Source organism: Ruditapes philippinarum, unplaced genomic scaffold (assembly GCF_026571515.1).
Source record: "Ruditapes philippinarum isolate M1 unplaced genomic scaffold, ASM2657151v2 ctg1667_1_1_1_1, whole genome shotgun sequence".
NCBI classification, from domain to species: Eukaryota; Metazoa; Mollusca; class Bivalvia; order Venerida; family Veneridae; genus Ruditapes; species Ruditapes philippinarum.
The window spans coordinates 60,437-86,214 of NW_026866442.1; the positions used below are offsets into that span (position 1 = coordinate 60,437).

The 25,778-nt window shown below is 32.1% G+C and overlaps 1 protein-coding gene across 3 annotated transcripts; it reads right to left on the minus strand.

Moving 5' to 3' along the window:
* Nucleotides 1-619: 619 nt before the first annotated feature.
* Nucleotides 620-25,778, minus strand: LOC132732474 (DNA ligase 1-like). Of its 3 annotated transcripts, XM_060718894.1 has the most exons (12): nt 25,605-25,771; nt 18,683-18,806; nt 13,942-15,375; nt 8,735-8,831; nt 7,249-7,327; nt 6,852-6,920; nt 6,440-6,600; nt 5,246-5,284; nt 4,378-4,410; nt 3,125-3,253; nt 1,985-2,083; nt 620-1,233 (listed from the first exon to the last, which is right to left on the minus strand). In XM_060718894.1, the coding sequence occupies exons 1-12, from the start codon at nt 25,614-25,616 to the stop codon at nt 1,074-1,076; spliced, it is 2,436 nt and encodes an 811-aa protein (XP_060574877.1). In that variant the 5' UTR covers nt 25,617-25,771; the 3' UTR covers nt 620-1,073. The 3 variants fall into 3 exon arrangements, with proteins under 3 accessions (XP_060574877.1, XP_060574878.1, XP_060574880.1); XM_060718895.1 differs by lacking the exon at nt 4,378-4,410 and having other exon boundaries at nt 25,605-25,775; XM_060718897.1 differs by lacking the exons at nt 4,378-4,410; nt 5,246-5,284 and having other exon boundaries at nt 25,605-25,778.

Here is a 25,778-nt window from a genome sequence, read left to right on the forward strand (position 1 = left end):
TCATAACGAAAAAAAAAGTCAATAAAGTAAAGAAAAAAATGAGTAAACATATAGTTAAATCTCAGAAACAGAACATATTCACAACTTTAACAATCACAATACATATATAAATACTGGGTTTTATCACAGACATGACATCAGATAAATTGTGTACATTGCCACGTGTTATTTGCCACGTGATATATAACCACCATGTGCAGCATCAAAAACATTGATGAATGACATTTGATAAACATCTAGTTATAAAAAACAAATTCTGAACGTTTAATATATCAATACACTTTGTCCAAATAAAAAAAAACGAATAAAAATCTAATAAGAACAATTGTTCTATTTCTATTGGTTCAGGAACTGGCCATTTTAGCACGATAGCTTCAAGACAAGCTCCGATTCAATCAAGACTAAATGAGCCGCGTCACGACAAAAACAACATAATGGATTTGCGACCAGCATGGATCCAGACCAGCCTGAGCATCCGCGCAGTCTGATCAGGATCCATGCTGTTCGCTACCAGTTTCTTTACTTGTTATAGTGTATGTAAGCGAACAGCATGGCATTAAAAACGAATAAAAATCTAATAAGACAAATTGTTCTATTTCTATTGGTTCAGGACTAGCACGATAGCTTCAAGACAAGCTCCGATTCAATCAAGACTAAATAAAGATATTCTTTCGGATGAACACTTTATTGCCAAAACAAAGGGTTCTAAGAACTGATAATAAACTCCATTTATTTTTGTCATAGAATTCGTTAAAAAATGAATTCATCAGTAGAAAAGGTCGCACATTCCATCTTTGGACAATAATTTAACAAAGAAAATAAGATTCATGCAACTTGGAGTTCGTTTTGATAGTAAAAGTGAAAAGAAAATCCTCCACTGAACTCTGTGTCAATCTAGAATGTTTATTTAAGATATTTATTAGTACACAATATTTTTGATACAAAATTATCCTAATATTTCACTTTAATGCAACTGCAGGACTCATACTTTGTTAGAAATATATAACGATTCATTTTTCTTTAAGTTCAAGATAAATTATGATTATTTATAGAATATTAATTAGTCTCTACACTCATGCCACCGCCTGTGGGGATTGTTCCTCCTTTTTCTTCGGGTTTGAAACGTCCTTCATACAGTCGTATATTGCTTTACGGGAACCAGGCGTGTTCTGAAGGTACGCGAAGTAAGCGGCCCTCATGTGGGGTCTCGTCGTATGGTGATACTCATCTAATCTGAATATACAATAAAATAAAATATATGAGCCGCGTCACGACAAAACCAACATAATGGGTTTGCGACCAGCATGGATCCAGACCAGCCTGCGCATCCGCGCAGTCTGATCAGGATCCATGCTGTTCGCTATCAGTTTCTCAACTTGTAATAGAGTTGGTAAGCGAACAGCATGGATCCTGACCAGACTGCGCGGATGCGCAGGCTGGTCTGGATCCATGCTGGTCGCAAACCCATTATGTTGGTTTTGTCGTGACGCGGCTCATATATGTGTCTGCTATAGGCTGTAAACAAATATGTCGTTTTCATTGTAATGGTATTATGCTGGTATATTTTCCTTAACATTATATGCTGGTATATTTTTCTGAATGAAATGCCTGGTAACGTCTTAATGGTTGTTTAATACCATAATGGTATATAATTAATATTAAAAAAGTACCAAGTCCTTTAAGTTTCTGTCAGTTGGAAAAAGGTTTAAGCATTTTATACACATCATATTCCTTATTTTACTGTTTCGTTTACTTTATTTATAAATCACATTGCTAATTGACCCTTTGTTTATTAATACACTAAAAAACTCTTTTAGTTTCATTTGCATAACTGTTTTGAACATTTTGGGTACAATTTTTATATAAGTTAAATGTTTAACTATAATTACAGCCTCAAATCATAGATGTAATATTTCTAAATTTCAGACACCAGTATGTGATACTTTTGTAATGTATCCATTTTATTTAAGAGGCCATTTTGTACCTGTCTAATTCCATACGGTAGAAATCTTGTTTTGTTCTGTCATAGTCCGACTTTTTCCTGCCTTCACCATAGTGACTGAAAGATTTGATCATTTCATCCCTGCAAAATATACAGCATAAATAAATATATAGATTCTATCTATAGGTACAGCTCGACAATCTACGTCATCTTCAAAACGGCCCTTTTTTAACTTTATTTTGCTATATATAAAGACGCTTGGCATTGACATCAAAAATGGCCGCTATATTACAGGCGTTTTATGTAAAAAAATACATGATGGTAATGGTTTTATTGAAAAGAAGCCAAGAGAGGTCACGCGATTAAGACTATAAAGCTATTGGCCGCGGAAATGTACATGTATACTAGTTGCTATATGGTCATAAGTACTGTCGCTTTAATTTCTTATGAAAGATAATAACATCGGCGAAATTACCATAGTTTGTGACTGATAATAATATTAATACCGTCTAAGACCAGGAAGAAGGGAAATTTTGTAAATAATTCTATATAATTCTAACACTGATCGATGTGCTTTTAAAGACATCCTTTTGTTTCCTCTAATGGAAATCGGTTACATTTTGATTGATCTATAATCAGTTGTATCTTATCAAATTATCCGTGTTTACATTATTAAAACAAATGCAATGATCAATGTACAGTATAACCTGTACAAAGCAACATCCTATGGGAGACAAATATTTTGGTTGTTGTTAAGAGGGGTTGATGTAGATTTTAAAATTATTGTCAAGTCTTACTTTTGAAACAATTGATGCTGTTGTTGTAAAGAGGTTATTGCTCAACAGAGGGCCGTTCTGCAAAAGTTTTACTGTATTTCAACTGATATTTCTTTATTGGCGACGCCGGTGAACGGCGTCGTCTCTTATGGAATGCTTTTATTTTGGGCTATGGAAGGAGCTGTTATTATTAGCAGTTAATGTCATGTTGTGTTAATAAGTTTTATTTTGATTCGTAAAAATCAAGTAAACAAATATTTTGTTATATTTGTATTTAATAACTTTGTAAAAAGCATGTGCATTGTCATTCCTCGTACAAACTTGGTATTGAGAAAACGTTTCATTGTTTTATGTTTTTTGTACCTTCACTATTTATTTATGAAGGATACATTCATTCGGAACTCACCTCAACATTGGTACATCACCGTAGTGAAGTTCTTTAGTGGTAAGGTCAGAGTTAGGTGGCGCTATCACTGGGAACTTAGGCAATCTCGTGCTACCCTGCTTAGCTTCCGGTCGCTTCTGGCGTGGAGATCTGAATAAAAAAAAATGATTAAAATGTTTACCGTTTCTTTCGTTTGTCCATTCTCGATGATAGTTTAAAAAAACGTAAATCAGTAATACAAGAAAGAGAGAAAGAATAGACGCTTGATGTTATAACAAATTGCATACTTTGATGCATTATCGGCATGTGAAATCACTGCTTTACTTACAAAAATTAATGTTCAATTAGCCATATTGGTTGTCATCTCTCGAAGTTTTTTTTAAGATTAAAAACGCTTGACTCAACTCCATTTTTTTAAAACTCGATTGTCAATAACCTTTCAGGTCGTCATCCTGTGTAATTTTAACTTGATTTTTTTGTTGTTGTTACAAGTTTGACAAAATGCGAAATGCAGGTATGGTATCTAGAAACAACCCTAAATCAATGCATTATATTATGAAGTTTTTTTTATAAAGATTTTATTGCTATTTTATTATTATTATTATTATTATTATTATTATTATTATTTTGATCAGTTCTGAATTTGTTAAAAGAAGTAGGATAATATATCTATATAATTATTATTATTTATTATTCTGATCAGTTCTGAATTTATTAAAAGAAGTAGGATAATATACATATTAGGATAGTTTAGTTTTTTTTGCCATAGTAATATTTTCCTCAAATATTCGGCTAACATTTTAAATTTTCCTCTTCACAAGATTACAGTACCCCTACCCCGCCCCACTAAAGAGCATGTGTCATTACTTTTTTAAGTCTACGAAATCTACGTCTGTAGATATTATACGGAAAAAAGCAGCTACGTGCAAAAATGCGATTATAAGATACTATATAAATAATACATGGTGAATTCTAATGTGGTGTAACAACAAAATAACAACAGAAATTCAACGAATTGTTTCGTTAAAATCTAAGATTGCTATTGACTGGATGTGCTTTAAAATGATTTTGTTGTTAAGTATAATACAAGTATTTTTTAAATAATGAACAGAAACAAACCACGACACGACATTCCTTTACGTATATAATAAACAATACAATTTCTTTTAACGTTCAAAACAGCCGACCTACCATCCTACTGTCGACATAGGCAGATCAAAGCGCTGTAGGCACCATAATTACAATACTTATTTGTATAAAATGTGTAAACTTACTCTGGATCGTGCGCATTGTTAGATTCACTGCCTCTGAATGAAAGAAAGTTTCAAAATTGCACGAACATGTATATTATTAACACATAAAATTTAAAATATTGAAATAAAAATTGCAGTTATAGTTCTCGCAAACGAGAACAAGCAAGTGTTGAAAATGAAGGGGTAAAAAATGTTCGTCTGCTGCTAGTTAACCATATCTAATAACTACTTGATCGCTTTTAAATAAACATCTTCATTTTTCAAACTGGTACAATTAAAGCTTATGATCACGTGATAAACGAGTGGCTAAAATGGGGGATAAGTGGGGAAGAACTAAGGGGAGATAACTAGTGTAGAAGTTAATTAGAAGGTGTCAGTCTAAAGTAAAGTGCTTATTAAAGTTTATGTCACATTTAAGAGCAATATCTAGCTCTGTAACCAGAGATTCAGAAAATAGTTTTAAAAAATGTATTTAATTCTAAAATCAAAAAGAAAAACCTTGGCTAAACGTTGTACAATGTCAAAGATTTCATTTGGAGTTGAATTATACAGTTCGAAGCGAAAAGAACTACATTAAAAAGACTGTAAGTAAAATATATCAATTTTTAATCCATAATGTGTTGCTTTTTTAGAAAGATAAATAATAGGCTTTAGATCTCTAAAACCTATAGTTGGTTCAGAAATTGGCCAACCAGTGTTAGGTAAGTAAGAAAAATGTTTGAACAGCGATAAAAGAAAACCAAAAAGATATGAAATTAAACAGATACACATTGCCTTTTCTTTTATAAAAATACATTTTATATATTGTTGTTGCATGGCTGTCTTTCGTGTTTCAAAATGTGACATTTGACATACTGCGATAGCTTTTTTTATTATAATGTGCACTTACGTTTTTCCGTTCCTGTCTGTATTAGAAGAAGCCCTGCCTCTGAATTATAAATGCGTTAAATACATGTACAACCCGTGCTATTATAAGGCAGTCTACGTTAATGTACATTAAAACTCGTGCTAAAACGAGGAAATCTACGCTATAGAACATGTACATACTAGACTCGTGCTGTTACAATCAATTTTGAAATACATGTAAAACTTGTGCGATTATCATAAATATTATTGTACCTATTAAATAATAGGCATACAATTTACCTATATATCAAATAATATCACATGACCTAAGTTTATGCACCAAAATACAGCTATCAGAAAAGTTATTGCATCGATACTCATGCTGCATTTTATATATTACAGGTATTTCAAAACTGTTTGAATCATAATGCAGGTATTGCAAAATACATTACATTAAATGCATTGCAAGAGTTAAGTCTCTACAAGTATTGCAAAAGTAAACACATCATTATACACGTTTTTGTAAAAACATAATACTGGTATTGCAAAAGTTATTGCACCATCCACACTTATTGCAAAAGTTATTCATGAACACTCCATGTAAATTAAGAAAACTGAGGCGAAAATTTCACTTGTTAAAACATAAAAATATGCATTATAGAGACGTAACATTTGTTAAAGGCACCTGTTGATAAAAATTTGACGTCGTTAAATCTAGTCTAAATTTAGATATCAATGAAAGACCGACCACTGCTTCGGTGTTCTTATATAATCTGCATTACAAAGTGACAGTGCCTTATTTAATAAACGTTTTTTTAAATAGTCAAAATGAAACAGCATATACAAGCCATATTAGTTTCAGAATTAAACGAAAATTCACTTCTGATGAAACACTGAATAAAACATATTTAACGAAGCGGCCGGTCTTTTATAAATAGAGGGATTAAAAACTTAAATCACTACAAATCAATTACATGTACATTAAGTTACATTTAAAAGAATACAAAAACTAATTCACATGAAGCCAAACCTGAATATTTTTGACAATTCATAACATATAGAAGTGCAACCTTGGCAAAGCGGCCCGTTGTAGAGCAATTACCTTTTAAAAACAGTATCGGTAATTCCAGATATAGGACTTCACAATAAATCTTTAAGCAGCAACGACAAACTTTTTCTCAGAAAGGGTGGTGCTTTGCAGAGGTGGCACTTATTAAAATATTCAGTACAAACTTACGACTTAGGTTTTGAATCACCGGCATGCATTTGTTCGATCCTCTTTCTGCGGATCTCAGCTGTTTCCAACTTGGGTAAAACATTCCTATCCATACTGAGACTCACACATGGGTCGCACAGTCCTATTGCCGTACACCTAGTGGTGTACATTAAATCGTGTGTCTACAAGAAAATAAATCATGACATAGTTTAAGACTACATTTTTTCCTTCCATCAACTTATTTGGCTAAAACTGTTATTGCCTTATAATGGTGTTTCAGTGCGCCATTTTTCATTTTACAAACAATTCTAGAAAGTCGATTGCGTTACGACACACAAGTTTGCTTTTCATTATTATTATACCCATTCGATTAAATGAAATGACTATAGAATGCAATAATTTCTCATTCAAAATCATTTTTCTGGAAACTTACCTCTTCGGATTCAACGGTCGGTTGTTTCTTTACCTCAGGGGGCTGGTTTTCTTTGTACCCAAGTTCAGGCTGTATGAAATAAGATATGCATTATGTGAGAGCTCAAGGAGCAATTTTACATTATCTATCACCAGTCTAGTGTATATCATCTTATAGTACAATAGTGTATAAGTCCAAAGCTCGGAAATGTTCGGTACATTTCGCCACCTGATTATTTCAAGTGTAGTCTGATTTAGAGGTCAAGGTCATATCATTTTACATCAAAAATGAAGATGATAGCTCTTGTTTATATGTTGAATGTTTTCAATAAAGAGACAGATAAATACAATAGACACGTACAAAGATCAAAAGAGGGACACACAATATAAATCTAAAATTTGAAGGAAAACTAACATACCATTTTGATAAGAAAATTCGCTGTGTACGTGTCGAAGTACGGTGCTAGGCTTGTAAACACATCGGGGTAATGGTCCCGTCTAGGTATTAAAAATAACAACCAATAAATAAAGATAAACGGAATCAAATTAAAGGGGCTCCACTGTGGTTTCTTGACAAGACGAGGCTGAAAACAGTTTCTTTTGAGATTAATGTTCCATTTGATGTTGGTCAAAACCAACAACTTGTTTGCAAAAATTCAGATCATTCGCTCAATCCAAAAGTTTTTTGTTTGTTCCCAGGATAATTATTCAACTTGTTAAAAATTACCTTAAACTGAAAGCTTTTCACCCTAATTGGGACAAGAGAAGCACAAAAATACAAGTTTCAATTTAATTCTGAGTAGAAATCTATATGTCTTAATTATTGTTAGCATTATGCCATATACTTCTAGTTTAAGTACCCAAGCTGTTTAAAGAAAGAATTTCAATTTTTATATTTTTGTGCTTTTAGACCTCAGTGGAGTTCCTTTAATAAAGACATGTCTGCAGAATATTCCTCATTAATAAATCTTTTTTGAAATAAATGAGGTTTGTGAAGCAATAAGTATTTTAGAAAATTGCAATAATAATGATATGCATTTGCCAGACAATCTGACAAGTAAGTCTTTATAATAGTGGCTGCTAGATTTCTTTTATTCTTAACCCCAAGTAAAAGTTCTAAACTCAAAGCAGAGTAAGAACTTCTGTCGTAGGTAAATTCGGTAACTTCGACCCCAGTCCATTTTAAAGATTTTTATAAATCAGAGTGCCGAGTATCTTAAAGCTATTTTCTTTTGTATCATAGGCAAACATAAAAACTTTTCGTCACAATATTAAATCTCAGAAAAAAGCAACCATTGTACGAGCATCTAAATCGTATAAAAAATGAGCCAATCAACGAGCATACTCTTTTATGTTATCCCTGCCAGAGAGTGCGGTAACTAAAGTGCAGGTTCCTAATACCCTCGCTCCAGTTAATGCACTGTGCATGCATGGGTATACGATATAACTGAGACACATTTCAAAAGAAAGCTCTCCAAACTATAAAACAAATTTACTATTACTTGTATCACAGTTTGGAGACCTTCTTGGATTTCATATTGTGACGTCAGGGAACGTGTTTCTATGTGCCTAAAGAACATCAAAACACTTGACAATCTGATTTATACTCTGGGGCTACACCCTCTTGCACAAATCAGAAAGTTTTGAGTATCGATTTTCTTTCTATTAATTAAAACACGACAAATATCCTATTTCTATACATAAATTGCTGGAAGCCTAAAAAATTACATACTGAAAGCAAGAAATAATGACAAAGACGAAGTTTACTGATCGTTAAACGACTGAAGACTATTTCTAAAGGTGCAAATCACTTAGTCGATCTTTTACGGAAGCTTGGACAATTATTTGAATAGCCGGTCTATCTTATTTGCAAATATGACGATAATGAATTTAGGGTCAACTTACACTTTTGGCTTTTTAATTTTCTTCGATTCTTTTCTTAGACTATCCTTCAGACGCTGTAGCTCCGCATGGAAAAACTCCCGCTCTTTCCGTCTTCTTTCTGTTTGGGGACAAAAAAGGTCCAGGCGATTTAATTAAAGAATTTATAACTAAATTTATCAGACATACATAAAATGATATGTACACCGACATGACAAGAGACTTCACAAATATGTCATAAGATTAAAGCCACATTTACATATTCATTAATTGCATTCGTCTGAATAAATTATGCAAATTACATAAAGTCATTAAAGCCAGACGCTTGTTATCATTGTGCAAGAAGCTTAATCTGCAGTTTTTAGAATTCAACTATACAAACTATATTTCCTACATGTATGCCTGTATATATGTGCAAAATTTATCTTTAATGCAGAAGAGTTAAACATAATGAGAAAACGATGCTATAAGACAGCTATTTAATTATAGAAATCAAAACAACTATTTTTAGACACAAAGGCAAAGTTATTTATAGACACATAGAAAAGAAATGTAGACAGTTTTTCAATGGTATGAACTGATATGCCTAACACATATTCTGCTAAGAATAGAGTTATGAATGGTTGTGAATTATGTGGAGGACAGGTACCACGTGACACATCTTTAAAACGTTATATCACAATAAAGGGAGGTAACTATACATACATACGTACGTACGTACGTACGTACGTACGTACATACATACTCGGACTGGAATGAAGGACAGTTTCAATGCATGCCATCGTCATCAAGAAAAAGTTATATTAATCTTATTTTCAAAATTTGATTATTAGTGTTTTAATTAATTCTTGGGAGGACAGTGAAAATCATGTAAGCTTTCGAGTTAAAAATCAGTTGTGAAAGCTGTATATATTTGCATATCCTTTCCCAAGGAATTTAATTTAGCAGGAGAGAATCCAGAATAAGTTAGCCTTATAAGTTGTATCATGCATACTATCAGGAGTGAATAGAATTTCTAGTTAATTAATTCAGCTTATGTGTAGCAAGAATGTTAAGACTAGTTTTGTGAATATTGGGTTTATTCATTACTTTTGATTATTAATAAGGAGGAATTTCCCGAACATGGCAACATAACATTTCCTGAGATAAAGGTTTCCTCATCATAAAAAGGTCTTTTCCTCCCTCGCCCTCAGGGTCATCATGCAAAATTAACACAGGTGAGGAACTGTTACACGAAGGATGGAATTCTTATGATAACTTGTCAGAAGTTCGTGTGATATCTGTCACAGAGTTTAGCACCTCACACTCTCTTTTAAAGATGAAAATCACCATATTTGACAAGTTTCTTCGGTATATAAACTTTTTTCCGGCGAAATCCGTAACGTTTTCAGGGAACTCCGTGACAGTTCCTGACAAGTTATCAAAAGAACTCCATCCTTCGTGTAACAATTCCTCCTCCGTTATTTAATACCCCGGGGAAAATAAAACGTGTTTAGCATGGTTACATTCATTACTCCGGAAAGTTAAACATTTTGACCAAAGGTAAATAAATCATAAGGGTGTTTATCATAATAAAATTATTTCAGAATTGTTTTATATTTTGTTCTTGACATGAATAATAATAATTTTCATCATTTCCGTATTTGTGGCTGTACAACATGGACAAGTGCCGTTTAAATCAACTTTTGCAAATTTAACACGGGCTTTATAAGAACTGAAAGCATAATTTAATAAACCGACTTCAAAGAAATAAGTCTGTTCTAAATGAATAGCTAAAAAGCGCAATTTCGTTGTTTGTATAGAGTATTTTTGACGGAATGGAACGGGAAAGAAAACATTACAGAACTTTATTCATATTTATGAAATACTGTTTGACAATATTGACCTGAGACTGATCAATTTTGGGAAGGTTTTTCATTAGTTTCCGTAATTTATTACGATTTACACATTAATTTTTAATGATAGTAAAGTTCACGATACTTCCATTTGCACAAATACAATATGATGCCCTTGTGGTAACAAGGTTGACATTGTAATCGCGAAGTTGCAGGTTCATATCAGCAATTCTAACACGACCCGCATTTTTCCCTATTGAACATAGAAGAACCGAAAGTGTGTGTTATTATGCAACAAAATCACTGTTGACGTTCTATATTTAGATTTGTGACGTAATCATTATTTATCCTGTCACTTGTATCAATTTCGGCCCGATAACAAGGTGCCGTATATTTTTACTGATCTACGGCACTTGATCACGTGGTGTGCATGGTTTGCCGGACTACTTTTCAAGAAAAAATATAATTATTATTATAATGTTGGACTTTAATTCTGTGTGTAGAATAACGAATTTTGGAAACGTTGATAAAACTTTGTTTATTTTATTTCACTCTATAATTTTTCAAGCGAAATAAAAATTATTAAAAGTGAAATAAATGTAAAACTTAACTCGTTTGCGACATTAAAAAAGCGTACATGATTTGATTGTTTTGCACGTGCTGTTTGGCGTTACATTGTGACGTCACGTAAACAATACTTTAAACGTCTGTACAGCGTTAACGACTGAATAAAAGATATTGGTGTTCGAATTAATTTTCTTAGTTAGACCATTTTCTTTCATTCTAGATAGTTTACACAACAAAATTCGACAAAAAATTGTTTTTATTTATCACATTTTTCAAACAAAATGGCGCCCTCAATGTGAAAATACACAGGGAGATAATAAGAACGGCGAGTGCATTGTTGTAGAATAATGCACGCTTCGGGCCTTCTTTGTTTATAAAGAAACATTTCCGATAGTGTGATTAAAGGTAGTTTGCCTAATATAGAGAATAATAGGTTGGTGCCGTGGATGGAGAAAGTTTATCTGGCGAGGCGGAGGAATTTATTGGGTGAGCCGAAGGCGAACCCAATAAATTCCGGAGCAGAGCCAGATAAACTTTCTCCATCCACGGCACCAATCTATTATTCTATTTATCCTGTCACCGTTTTTTTTAAAGAATTTTATTTGGCAAACTACCTTTAATCACACTATCTTAAATGTTTCTTTATAAACAAAGAAGGCCCTAATTATTCTACAACAATGCACTCGCCGTTCTTATTATCTCCCTGTGTATTTTCACATTGAGAGCGTCATTTTGTTTGAAAAATGTGATAAATAAAAACATTTTTTTGTCGAATTTTGTTGTGAAAACTATCTAGAATGAAAGAAAATGGTCTAACTAAGAAAATTAATTCGAACACCAATATCTTTTATTCAGTCGTTAACGCTGTACAGACGTTTAAAGTATTGTTTACGTGACGTCACAATGTAGCGCCAAACAGCACGTGCAAAACAATCAAATCAAGTACGCTATTTTAATATCGCAAACGAGTTAAGTTTTACATTTATTTAACTTTTAACAATTTTTATTTCGCTTGAAAAATTATAGAGTGAAATAAAATAAACAAACAAAGTTTTATCAACGTTTCCAAAATTCGTTATTCTACACACAGAAGATTTAACGACAGTTTTTATATTTTTTCTTTAAAAGTAGTCCGACAAACATGCATACCACGTGATCAAGTGCCGTAGATCAGTAAAAATATACGGCACCTTGTTATCGGGCCGAAATTGATACAAGTGACAGGATAAAAAATTCTTTAAAAAAAAAAACGGTGACAGGATAAATAGAATAATAGATTTATGCCGTGGATGGAGGAAGTTTATCTGGCTCTGCTCCGGAATTTATTGGGTTCGCCTTCGGCTCACCCAATAAATTCCTCCGCCTCACCAGATAAACTTTCTTCATCCACGGCACCAACCTATTATTCTCTATATACATGAGACGTAACCACTAAAAATGCGACGCGCTGAAAATTAGTACGGAAACAAATCAGGTGCAATTTAGCTTATTATCAGGTACAGTAACATTTATTGTTGAAGTCGTGTTAGAATTGAAATAATATATCCAAATCGGTGATTTTATCGCTTGATAACATCACTGTTTGTCGTTCGGATGCGCATCATTATATCACTCGGGCTACGCCCTCGTGATATAATTCCTCGCATCCGAACTCCAAACAGTGATATTATTGAGCGATAAAATCACAGTTTGGGATATATTATTTCTTAAATAAAAACAACAAGAAGTGTTTCACTAAATTCGAACCTACTCTACCTTAAAATTGAAACTCCTTGTCAGTTAGTCTATTTAGGCAAATGCTGTGTTACTTTAAGTTACACATAAACCATGTATACCGTTGTGTCATACATGTACTTTACCGTTATGCCATACTTTAAAATCCGTAATATTTACTTCGGAATCCAATAATTACCGACAAGTTCAAATGTCTCAGGTCAATATTGCCAAACAAAACTTACATGGCACTAAACAACAACAAGACAAAGTGACATTTAACCGTTCACCTGCTGAATACAAACTTGCCACTAGTATAGAGTGGAGTGAGGTCGGAGCTCAATTTGAATTCTTTGACTCGACTGTTCCGAGTTTAAAATGACACAAATTCAACAGGTAAAAGGTAAATGAACAAACATGTAGAGGAATTTGGGGTTTTGTTTGTTTTGGTGAAAAGGAGGAAATAATTATATCTAAGCGTGAAGTGATTACAACATACAAGAGGTAAACAAAATGAGATAATCAAAGAAAACAAAGGGGATAATAACAAAGAATCACAAAAGGAGATAAACAAAGAAAACAAAGGGAAGTAAATGTACAGATACATGTATATGGCATATCAATTATTTTACTTCAGAAATGGATTCAGTCATATAAATTGTAATACCACCGACATACGTAAGGCATCATCATCGGCATAAAATAATTTCTTACAACTGTATGTAAATAAGTTCAGAATAACTGTGTCAAAGAAACTTAATTAACCCTTTATATTAAGTAAATTTAGCAACATTCAATAAAACGACAATTATACTTTTAACATAAAATTTATACCTAAAACCATGCAATTAGTTTTGTGCGGTTAATAGGTGTTAGTTTGGTAGGTGCGGAAAAGCCGTGCAAAATAGCGTGAAACAAAGGTCAAAGCAGTTCATGGTACATGCGATCTCATGCAATAAACCAATACATCTTATACCTATGATATACTCATGTAAATTTCAAGAAAAGAACAAAACATGATCAGTTCCACCATTGAGAAACTTCTACAAGATTTTCTAGCGCTATACTTTCTTATTCTGTCTATAAAATAAGATGAATGTATTCATCAGAGTTCACCTGTAGAGAAGCTCAGTGCTGTCCTAGCCCGGCTAGGTGGTCTTGAACTTCTAAATGTGGAAGCCCTCGATGAAGTTCGAGTTGCCATAGTCGCGTCACGAGCGGAAGATTTGCTCTGTGATGGATATCGTGCACTCTGTGACTGCTGTCGACGTTCTTTCCTTTTTTCTGCAACAATGTCACGTGGTGACATGGTTTCAGTACGACTTGGTCGTGGATAACTTTGATTCGATGACGAATTTACTGAAGAACTAGCAGTGCTAGCAGGTGGCTTCTTATATTTTGTAGTAACAGTTACAGATCTAGGCTCTGGTTCCTTTACTGGTTTCGTTGGTTCTTCATTATTTGAAGGCTTGGTGTCATCAACAGTTACTTGCATAGTCACTTTAGTTTCGTTTACTTTCTTTGACTTATATGATGTAGATTCTTCACCATCTTCGTCAACCTGGTACTGGGGATCATCTTTATCTATGACATGCTTAATTCCTTCGTCTTGCTTAGATGATTGTTTATCATCATCTATTGCATTTGTAGTTTTACCCGATTCTTCCCTCGGTGAATCGTGATCAACCTTTGATACTTGACCTGGTTCCTTTAAATCACTTTCTGGTTCTCCATACAAGACTTTTACTGGTTCTCTTCTCATGTCTGTCTCTGACTTTTCTGTAAACTCTTTGACTAGATCCTTATCAGAATCCTTAGAATGTTCCTTCTTTGATTCGTTGTCTGGTTCCCTCCTCAAACTTGTATTTGACCTGTTGACAGTATTCTTCTCCGTGACTTCTTTAGGCTGCTCTTTAGATTTATAGTCGTCCGACGTATTAGAAAGCGCGTCCTTTGCTATCTTGTATTCCTTAGGATTACCAACCCCCGATGAAAGAGACTCGACAGAGGTCCGAAAATCAGATGTGTCCTCATCGTCTGATTTTAATACTTTCCTTTTCTCGTTTTTCTTTATAGGTGATTTATTTTGAGACCTTTTAGGCGTTTTATCATTAGATTTTTCAGGTGATTTACTTTTGGCGGTCTCTGTCAGAGCACTTCGTTCACCATTCGATCGTCTACTATTTAATGAATATCCAGATGCGTTGCTAACTCTATCAAACTCGACAGTTTTACTTTCTTTCTTTAGTTTTGCCTTTTCCTCGTCGCTTACAGAGTCTGATTTCTTTGAAGCAGTACTTGTTTTTCTTTCTTTTTCACTTGGATTTTCATTCTTATTTTCAATAATTTTATCTAGTTCATTTTTAGAGGTTTGGTTATTTTCTCCTTCACGTTTATAAGCGGCCTCAAGCATTTCCAAATCATTTCCTAATCCATCATTTTTATCAATATTATTTTCAGCGGATGTTTTATTTTTCTCCTGTTCTGTATTTGCAGATTTAATATCATTTTGAGCATGCTTATCGTCATCGGACTTCCCAACCAAAGAATCTGAATTACATTTACGAAATAAACTTTAATTATAGCTGTTAACCTAAATTTTGTTACATTGGTGTCCGTCTTTTGAAGCTTAAATTTAAAGTGCATATCTTTAAAATTTATTTTACGGAAAACCAATTCCCAAAACGACCAAACCAGTGTGGAAAGGCATTGCGAAATATAATAACTTTTTTCATTTCAAAGTATTAATTAAAATTTTGACATTTTATAGACATGCAGGAAGACGAATCCCACTATATTAACCATTATCTCCTCACCCCTATTTATAAACTAAGAAATGTTAAATTAAAATTGGACAACTAAAATTGGAAAATAACTGTAGCAGAACTACTGTCCATAGAAACACTTGCATTATAATCAATCTTATCTCGTTGTCTGTTTTAAATTTATAAACATATATAATTTTATCAGTCGCCGTCCTGAAACGATAGAGGACATGTTAGAAGCGGAAAAAAACAGAAGAGATTAGGAAAAATACTCATATATATTAGAATTGTAAGCATTGTAAGTGAAACTTCAAGCAAACGCTATGGAAGACAAGTGAAAGAATAAATTTTACTTATTGAATGCAAACAAAAATGACACCATATGTCAATATCGCGCATGCGTATAGAAGATGGCGTCTTACAATGCTGCGCTTGCGTACAGAAGAATACTGAGAACGCTGATGCCAACAAAACCACAATGCTTATTGTTATGCGATTAGATTATATTACATATGAAATAATATAACATCATTTCTTGAAATGATATAAACATTAATAAAACACATAAAAGTCTGCGCTAATGTTAAACATATCAGTATGTTTTAAAACGTGCATTTTAATAGAAATTATTCAAATGTTAAATTATGTTAATTGACAGCTTGCAACACGCTATAAAAATGTAAGTCAAATAAAGGTTCATTATATTTAACGACGGTTACAAGTACATTTGTATTATTTTTACTGTAAATCGAGATTAAATACGCTTGATTAAAATTTTATTTGGTACAATTTATTTTGTTAAACGGGTACAAGTAAGTAATAGGTCGCCGAGAACAAGACATGTTCATTATTCTTTTGGTTTCAAGACGAGTAATAGTGTTTATTTTACTATATAATTATCCAAAAATGCAATATAAACTGTCGATTAATATAAAAAGGAGAAACTTACACACATAAAATAAAAAAGCTAAAACACCGGAAATTTGAAATGTAAAATTTATCACAGAACAACAAATTTTAAAATAAGTGTTATTAAATATACACTTTACACAAAATGACCTGAAAAGCATAATACTGGCCAATCATAAAAGGCAAAACATATTTTTTTATTTTAAAGAATTCACTTTAATTGATAAAAATACACTCCTCGGAATTCTATTAGACATCTTAGTAAAGAAAAGTTTTAAAAACCGTAGCAGTGTGGGACTGAGGTTAAATAATTAGTATAATGATGGCGCTATAAAATGGGTTCTTCTTTAAAGCCATTTCGGATAGGAACCATAATAGGGAAATAGACCATATTAAAAGTGACTGTCTCGCCTGGTTCCCGGCCAAAAACGACACCATTATCACATGGTGTAACACCATTATCACATGGTGTAACACCATTATCACATGGTGTAACACCATTATCACATGGTGTAACACCATTATCACATGGTGTAACACCATTATCACATGGTGTCAGAAGCGGGTAATCCAAAAAGATAACATATCCGGGCATTATATATGTTGGTGTAAGTATTAAAGTTGGTGTCAAGTGTAAAATGACAAAATCTTCATGATGGGCTAAGCATCGTGTCATTGACAGATAACTTCAACTGCATGATCTGATTATCAAGTTATTTGAATATAATTCATTAAGTTATTGACAAAGTTATTTTACAGTTCTGTAACTGAAATGTTTTTTTGCTTCTAGTACCGGAATATAATTATATGAGTTAAAAGTTTCAAGAGAATGACAGAAATCAAGTCAAAAAGCTAGCAGGCTGAAAGCGTTTCCTTTATACCATCAAATCATGCAAACTTGTAAAAGGCCACTATCTATAAAATTATCTTTCTTGCCGTTCTTTTTGGCCCTTGAGTAAAATCGCCGATTCATGGCTTCATTTTCATTTTGAAACACTACTTAATAAAGAATAAGTTATTATTTGCTTTTAAAAGAACGACAAGAAACAAACTAGTTTGATTTGCTTAAGGTTTCTGTTAGTTTATGCCTACCAGCGCTACATAATCTGCTTGATCGACTCGCCCTTGACCTTCGACCTAAACACACAGCCAGAAAAAAAATTTAAACATCCAATAGTTGGGCTCTCTCGTTTTGTAAAATGTCGTTTGATAGAACTCGATAAAAAAAAGGTAATTAACATAAATCGTCCAGTGAAGCTGGTTAACATCATCTCCTTTTGTTGATAATATTATATTGATTGTGCTTGAAAATTAAAAATGTATATATTTTTCTATACATTTAGCTATTCAAGTTGTGGTCCAGACAAAGTCAATATAAAATTTTATCTGTATTTGAAATTTAAACTGATTATTTGTCGGATGAGGAAAAAAATAATAGAAAAAAAATAGCACAAAATACGTTCAAAACATAGTTCTGATATTGTTTTATGTTTTGATAATAAAACTTCCATTACAATCTCTCTGAGAAATTATCAAAGTACATCAGCGAATACCAGAAATCAATATTTAAGAAAATATTAAAGCACAAATAAATCAATTTAAAAAGAAGTCTAGAATGAAACGCTATTCGAAAGTATGGGCATCCGATTTCTGTGTACGAAGTCAAAATTCCCTATGCAATAAAAGCGGCATAAGAATAGCACCTTGACGAATACCATTTCAATTTTATTTCTCATTTCACATAATTAAATCAGAGTCATAAACAAGTTAGTTGAAAATAAGAGAGAAAATAATTTATGCTCTTGAATACACAATAAAAAAGTTATGTGCCATCGCCAAAAAAAATGCCTTTAGAAAGAAGCATGAAATAGTTCAATAACAACTACATAAATAACTTAAATAAGAAATAAAAAAGCAAGAGCTTCAACAAAAATATCTAAATGTGCACATATAGACATAATAGCTAGTTTTCTATGTAAGAGCAAATAGTTCTATATCTTGACAATATATATAAAAACAAAAATGTCGTATACTATAATTTAAACCTAATCAAATTAAATTTTGTTTTAAAAACCAAACAAGTTTTTAGTGACCAAAACCTTGCAAACTGTTATGGTGGATTAATACAAAAACATGATTAAAACAAGGAAATGTGTGGAAAATAATTAATTCAGTGAACCTACCTTCTTCTTCGTCTTCTTCATCTTTATGTTCTTTATTTTCTTTTGTTTCCTTCTTAGCAGGTGCTTGCTCATCACTCTTCTCCTCAAACTTGACCTTCTTCTGTTGTTCAACGTCATCGTTGCCCTGGAAACAAGACAAGTGTTCAGAAAATATCAATTGATTTCAATGAGATATGGAGTACAAAGATTTAACTGAGATGGATGGTTTAACCCGTGTGAAAGTAGATATATGACAATGTCCATGTAAAATGAATGAATAAATGAATGAATGACAGACAAGAATGAATGGAAGAAATGAATGAATTAATGAATGAATAAATAAATAAATAAATAAATAAATAGATAAATAAATAAATAAATAAATAAATAAATAAATAAATAAATTAATGAATGAATGAAAGACAAGAATGAATGGAAGAAAAGAATGAATGAATAAATTAATAAATGAATGAATAAATGAATGAACGAATGAATGAATCAATAATTCAATCAATCAATCAATCAATCAATCAATCAATCAATCAATTGATGAATAAATCATTAAATAGGTGAATAAATAAAAAATAAAGGGATAAATGAATGGATTTACTAACTATTTTACATATGAATGAATGAATGAATGAATGAATGAATGAATGAATGATGAAAATCAACCTTATCGTTATTTTCGTGTTTCATGGACTCGTTTTTAAAAAAAATCATTTCTAGATAAGCTTTGCGTTATCCAGCATCTCAATATCTGTTATACCGTGTTAGTATCCCAAAACATTTCATTTTATGATTGTATATCAAAGTTCGTTGTCTTTATTTATTAACCGATCAATATAGTACGACATTACGGGATATATCGTTACTTGATCAGGTATCAATTCCCCATGTTTTATTCATTAGTAAACGTGTGTACAATTGTACTGTATATTATTATACTACGCATGATGGACGAATGACATTTAACAATTGATAATAAATCTTTATTGTGGATAAAAAAGTACATTGTATAACAGATGAAAAAAGCAACCATTAAGCTAACGGCGTGTTTAAATAGCTTTTTGAATATTCCAAGGGTCAAGGTCAAATCAGTAACAAATAAGTATTTGCCTGGCATAAAATAATGAATTAGTAATATATTGTTTTAAAATCTTTAACACTTGATTAGGGAAATAATCAAGTACACCAGTTTGTATTCAATTATATTTTTTTCCTTCCCTATCTTTTTTTAAAACTTAATGCGTCTGGAATGAGAATTATCGTCTGCCGTGAATATATTGACAAGTTAAAGCAGGCGAGTTAACAACTGAAGTATTTTGTTTCACTTTAAAGGTAAATAAATTAAAGTAACAGTGAAATATAGTAATCATTGAACGATGGCTGCTCGTTAAAGTTTAAAATACGACATTCATTCCTAATAATGGCTTTGCAAATGACTATGCGCATGCATTAACAAGAAATTTCAAATTGTAATAAGCAATGATATGAGGTATATTAAAATAAAGATTTTTCTTCCGACCATTTATCGTAAAGTAATGTATTGCAGCCAGGACGAGATCACGAAAACATTGCCAGTAGGAGGTGCAAACAGAATATTTAAGTTACACCATGTTGAAATCATAAGTGTCCCTTGTCTTAAGCTTAGCGTTGGGGTATGTACATCATATTATGAGAAGCGGCCGGAGGAATTTGGGGGTTACGGATGGACAGAACTTTTTAAAGTTTTAAACACGACCAAAAGAAAAGAAAAGCAGTCATTTGCTGTGCTTTCCAACGTACGTCTTTACGCAATGCACGTGTCACAAATCCAAACCTCCATAATCCAATACATTATACCGTTCAGACTGATATGTGTTTAATGCGGTGCTATATAGAGCAACCAAGCGTCCAACGTGATCAACAGGATGCATCCTGCAATTTTAGCTAATAATAAACCTTATTATTGTTTTTAAAGATTGCACTAAAGTAATGGATATGCCATTTTTGATAATAAAAATGGGAAAATAAAAGAGACTAACAAGGGAGAACAACAGTCACACAATATCCAGAAATGCTGGATTCTTAAATATGGACCGAACAGAAACATGAAGAAACAACAACAACAAACAATACCCCTAGACGAATGGACGGAGAAGCCATTAAAAGTGAAGAAAGGACGAATGAATGAATGAATGAATGAATGAAGGAAGGAAGGAAGGAAGGAAGGAAGGAAGGAAGGAAGGAAGGAAGGAATGAATGAATGAAGGAAGGAAGGAAGGAAGGAAAGAAGGAAGGAAGGAAGGAAGGAAAGAAGGAAGGAATAACTGAATGAATGAATGAATAACTGAATGAATTTATGAATGAATGAATGAATGAATGAATGAATGAATGAACGAACGAACAAATGAACAAATGAATTCCAAAAAAACTTAAGATATATCAAATCAATACGAAATGTAGTTTTTAAAATCGCTATGGGCTGACGACAAAATTTATTGAATAACGCGTGACAAATTACACTTAAAACTACACCAAGGGATTCGATAATCATAATCTGTATAAAGTAGATCAGTCAAAATTAAAATGGTATATCGATCTAGATTAAAGAGTTTAAATTCTTTAAGCTTACGCAATTCTCCATGAAGTTAAAAAACAAAATTGCAGGGAAGAAATAGCTTCTTGTTAATAAATATAGAATAGACAAAATTCCAACGACGAACTCGGGATAAAAAGTTCGTGGGGTGGGGGTGTTGATAACTACTACGCTACTTTATTTACTTTATTGATTGAAAATTCAACAATTTGAACAAGCTTGAAGACAAATTATTCTAACAGATACCGTGAAGGAAAAAGTAAATATTTGAGAGAGTTTAGATAAACACGGTTATATTAAGGCTACTGTATTCAAGACCGGTCGATGATTTTAATGCTAGTGTAATAATATTGGGCTAATACGAATTCCCTGTGTATAACAGTTTAAAGTTTAAACCGATTATGTAGATTAACGTTGGAAAGCTATATATTTTCATTTAAGACTCATGTACATAATATAATGAATGAAGCTTTGTACACCATACACTTGGGGGTCAGATCCTACTTTTTTGAGACTCGACGATACATGGGATTTTTATTTATTCTTGTCGAAAACAAAACACATTGATATACCTTTAATTTTGTATGAGTAAATACAAATTATACAGTGTTTGGTTGTTCACTTGTTTTAACAAATGCTTCTTGGATTCAAAACATGACAATAGGTTATGTAGGCATAAACCTTTCTATTCAGTGAGCCGCTATTTTCAGTTTCGACTGTATTTGTAATTTGACTGTAATTCATTAGATTTAGGTCATTCTATACAATTTCACCTAATAACAAACTGACAATTTACTTACAAAGTTCAATAGATCTTAATTAAATATCAAACGCAGACAAATATGTTGCAAAGTCTCTTTAATATCTTATGAGAATTTCAAGGCCCAGGATACAAAAGACCGACAGATTATAAATTGTAAATCTATGCTGTAAAGTAATTCAGCGGAGCAATTTTAGTGCAATCTAATGGATATCTACACTCGAGTAGAATAGCATTAACCGCCGTCTTTACAACGGAATATCACGGCGATTTACTTCAATAGAAGGGGAAGAGACGGTGGGTATACCCGGCGTTTAAAGGTTTTTTTTCATCAAAAGATTTCAGTGTTTACACATATCAACGGTCTTTTACAAATGGTGTCTATTAATACCCGACATGTTAATAAATGTTCTTTACAGACAGACAAGATGAATGGGTACACGTAAAAAGAAATTTGAAAGGACGAAAGAAAGTATGGCACGAGCAATGTGAAATCTTTTTATATTACCTTTCAAAGACCATCGTTTAAAGAAAGTGGTCGTAACTGAAACGTGGCTGCACTAAAATGTAACATATAATGAGATATAATGGTTACACCTACACTCAAACTTATGTTATACTTATATTTATTTCCGTTAAAGGCGACCAAATAAAAGTAACTCGTAATTATTTATTTCTATCGCAAATAATGAATTTTGGCAGAATGACATGTGATCGCAACGTATGTACTTAATCCCCAAAAGGATGAAATATATCTAATCTATATCTATTTCAAGTGTCGCAGCGTAAATACACGTATTTATTCCTTTTTAAGTGAAAAAAAATATGATCGCAATAAACTTACTTCATCCAATCATAGACGACGAAATAGAGGTAAAATATACATTATTTCATATCTATTTCAAGTGATAAATAGTGGTCGCAACATTCATACGTATTTCTTTTTCGGTTTAGAATTAGATATGATCTCAATAAACGTTCTTATTTTCGACACAAGAGACTTAATTGGGATCTTTACCTACAGGCATATAGTTCTAATAGGAACGCATATTCATATACTTTTTGTTGATTTGTTGATTTTATTGGCATTAATTTCATTATAGCTTACGGACAAAGCCACAATAATATAAATGGGACAATAAAGCTTATATCAGAGAAACTTGTTTGTCGTTTTACTTCAAGTATATAATTCAAATGCCAATAAAATGAAAAAGTGTATTCGGAATACTTATAGAATAGATCTTGTTTTGCATTAAAAAGGTTTATGTTTAATACATGTCATGGACGTAAAAGATCCGATATTTTTGTAATATATATATATATACTTTAAAAAAAATCCTTACAAAGTTCTAGCATTTTTATTAAATTCTAAAAACCAGGTCATGCAATCTGTTAATATCCTGCTCCGAATATCTGGAACGATATTTCCTTTTATGCCATATAACCTAGAAAGGATATTACAAATTATAGACCTTTTACTGCTTTCGAGCGTAAGAAAACATTCGTTCAATAACTCCATATAATTGTTCGTTTAACTTATTGTGTGAATTTGAAAAGGAAAATGAATGAAAGATCAATCGATCCAACAATGTTAACAGTGCCTTTTTTAATATATACCAACTATACATATAAACAGATACATGTATATAATATATACCTTATATTACAAAGTCTTGTAAATATGACGACGGATAATTTTCATATCACTTAATATTTATGCAAAATAAAATGAAGTTTCGACAACAATGCACGTCAGTTTTAGTGAAAGTTATGATTTTATTAATTAATTTAAACAACATAGCTGTCTCATATAGAATCGCTCGCACGTTACAACACGTGCCTGTCACTAAATATTGAACGGTGCCACGTATGTATACCGATACCATATTTATAACATCCGGCGCTTCTATAATTGAAAAAAAGTCTATTACAAACAGGCACTTCAATGCATAACAGCAAATGATTTGCGCTGACACATTTGATTTAAACACATCTATTTCATTGCGACAAAAACCGTAACAGTGAAGTATTAAATTATGAATATTGAAAACTCTTGAAAACAAAACAAGTAGATTATGTGAAGGAGATACGCATTTAAAGCCACTAAGTGGGGCTTGTTTTTAATTTATAGAAATGCAAGGTAATTTATTGCAGGTAATTATGATAGGATTTCGTACAAAATGACGCTTGAGAACACGTGCAAAGATAACAAAACTAAAGGACTAGATAGATTAAGATCTCACAAAATTCACTTATCTGTTGCCACCCAATTTCATTTGGTCCCTTTTTTTGCATCTTTTATGTTTAGCAAGAGCATTCTATATGATAATAAAATTGTATTCCTTTTTAATTGGTATTGAAGGAATTTATTTTTCTCGTTATTCTGACTTTCTATATAATGTTGCAGTGCACTTATATAATTGTACGGTTCATGGCTTGTGACGATATTTACTTTTATGTCTGAATAATTAATTCATTCATCTTTGGCATTTTTTTTTATAAAGGCTACATATACTTAGCAACAGGCTATGCAGATCAATACCATTTCAGAGACAATGATCTTGGTTGTTTTTGAAAGGTGTTGTTGTAAAGAGGCTGCCATTATTATTAAGTGTTTAAAAGGGGCAGAAATAAAACCGTTTTTATGAAGAGGTTATTACTTTCAAATGACCGCTTTGTAGATGTTACACTTTATGCTACTCTGTACATATATTGCTAGTTTGTCCTCGAGATATCTTTATCAGTATATAACACTTTTCTTATTTTCTTTCCGAGATAATGTGTCACATAAACATGATTTATATTGTTAGTAGTATCAAAAATCATTTTATCATGCGAGCTATAGATTCTTCCGAAAAATCCTAGTGCCCTCTGTTTTTATGTAAGCTATTACAAACCGTAATATTACCCTGCTAGTTGAAATTCAAATCAAAGTCTGACAATGAATGTATAAAGACGTATTATCTCAATAAATCCGGCAAGTTTTACACTGCCAAAGTAAATCAGAATATCAAATTATAAATCGGCATTGATAAACTTTAAATGAATAGGTTTTTTTTTATATAGACACGTTGATCATAAGATCATAATTATTGCATTATCATGGTTTTGTTAACCAAGATACGTGTTTATCAGAGTAGAAATGTTTTATTTGTTTGTTCCTTTTCTGTTTGCCTTTTTAGTAAATCTATATAGATCTAAAACGTTTGTCAAATTAATCTAAAAGATAGAATCCCCTTTTCATTTTTTTTGGTCGGGTAATGCAAATAACTACTACTATTTAAAACATCAACAAGCCTTAAAATCAATATAGAAAGTATAATAATCTACAATGATATATATTGGCAAAGATTTATCACGGAATTATAAACAATTTAAACCGGATAATCTTAATCCTAATACGTGTGCATTGTGTTTAAAAATACTTCGGTCCGAAGATTTAATCTGTATGGATTTAAATGGAAGTTTTTATTCTTCTATCAAATTGTTACTACAGTTTTGTACTTCCTAAATAACCATTAACTACTTTTTTCAGTACATATACTAATAAATGCATGTTTTAAAATGTTTTTTTTTTCAAACAAAAAATAGCAAAGTCCTACCTGTTCCTCCATTGTTTAAATCACTTTGTCTTTTTTAAAACCCAAGTAAACACAGGTCTGGTAACACAATCTCTGTCACAGAAGTATGATTAAACCGTTCTATTAAAGCGTCGCGCGTAGGTAGTCCTAGCGACCACCCGGTGAACATGTAGAAAAATCCCCCCCCCCCAGTTT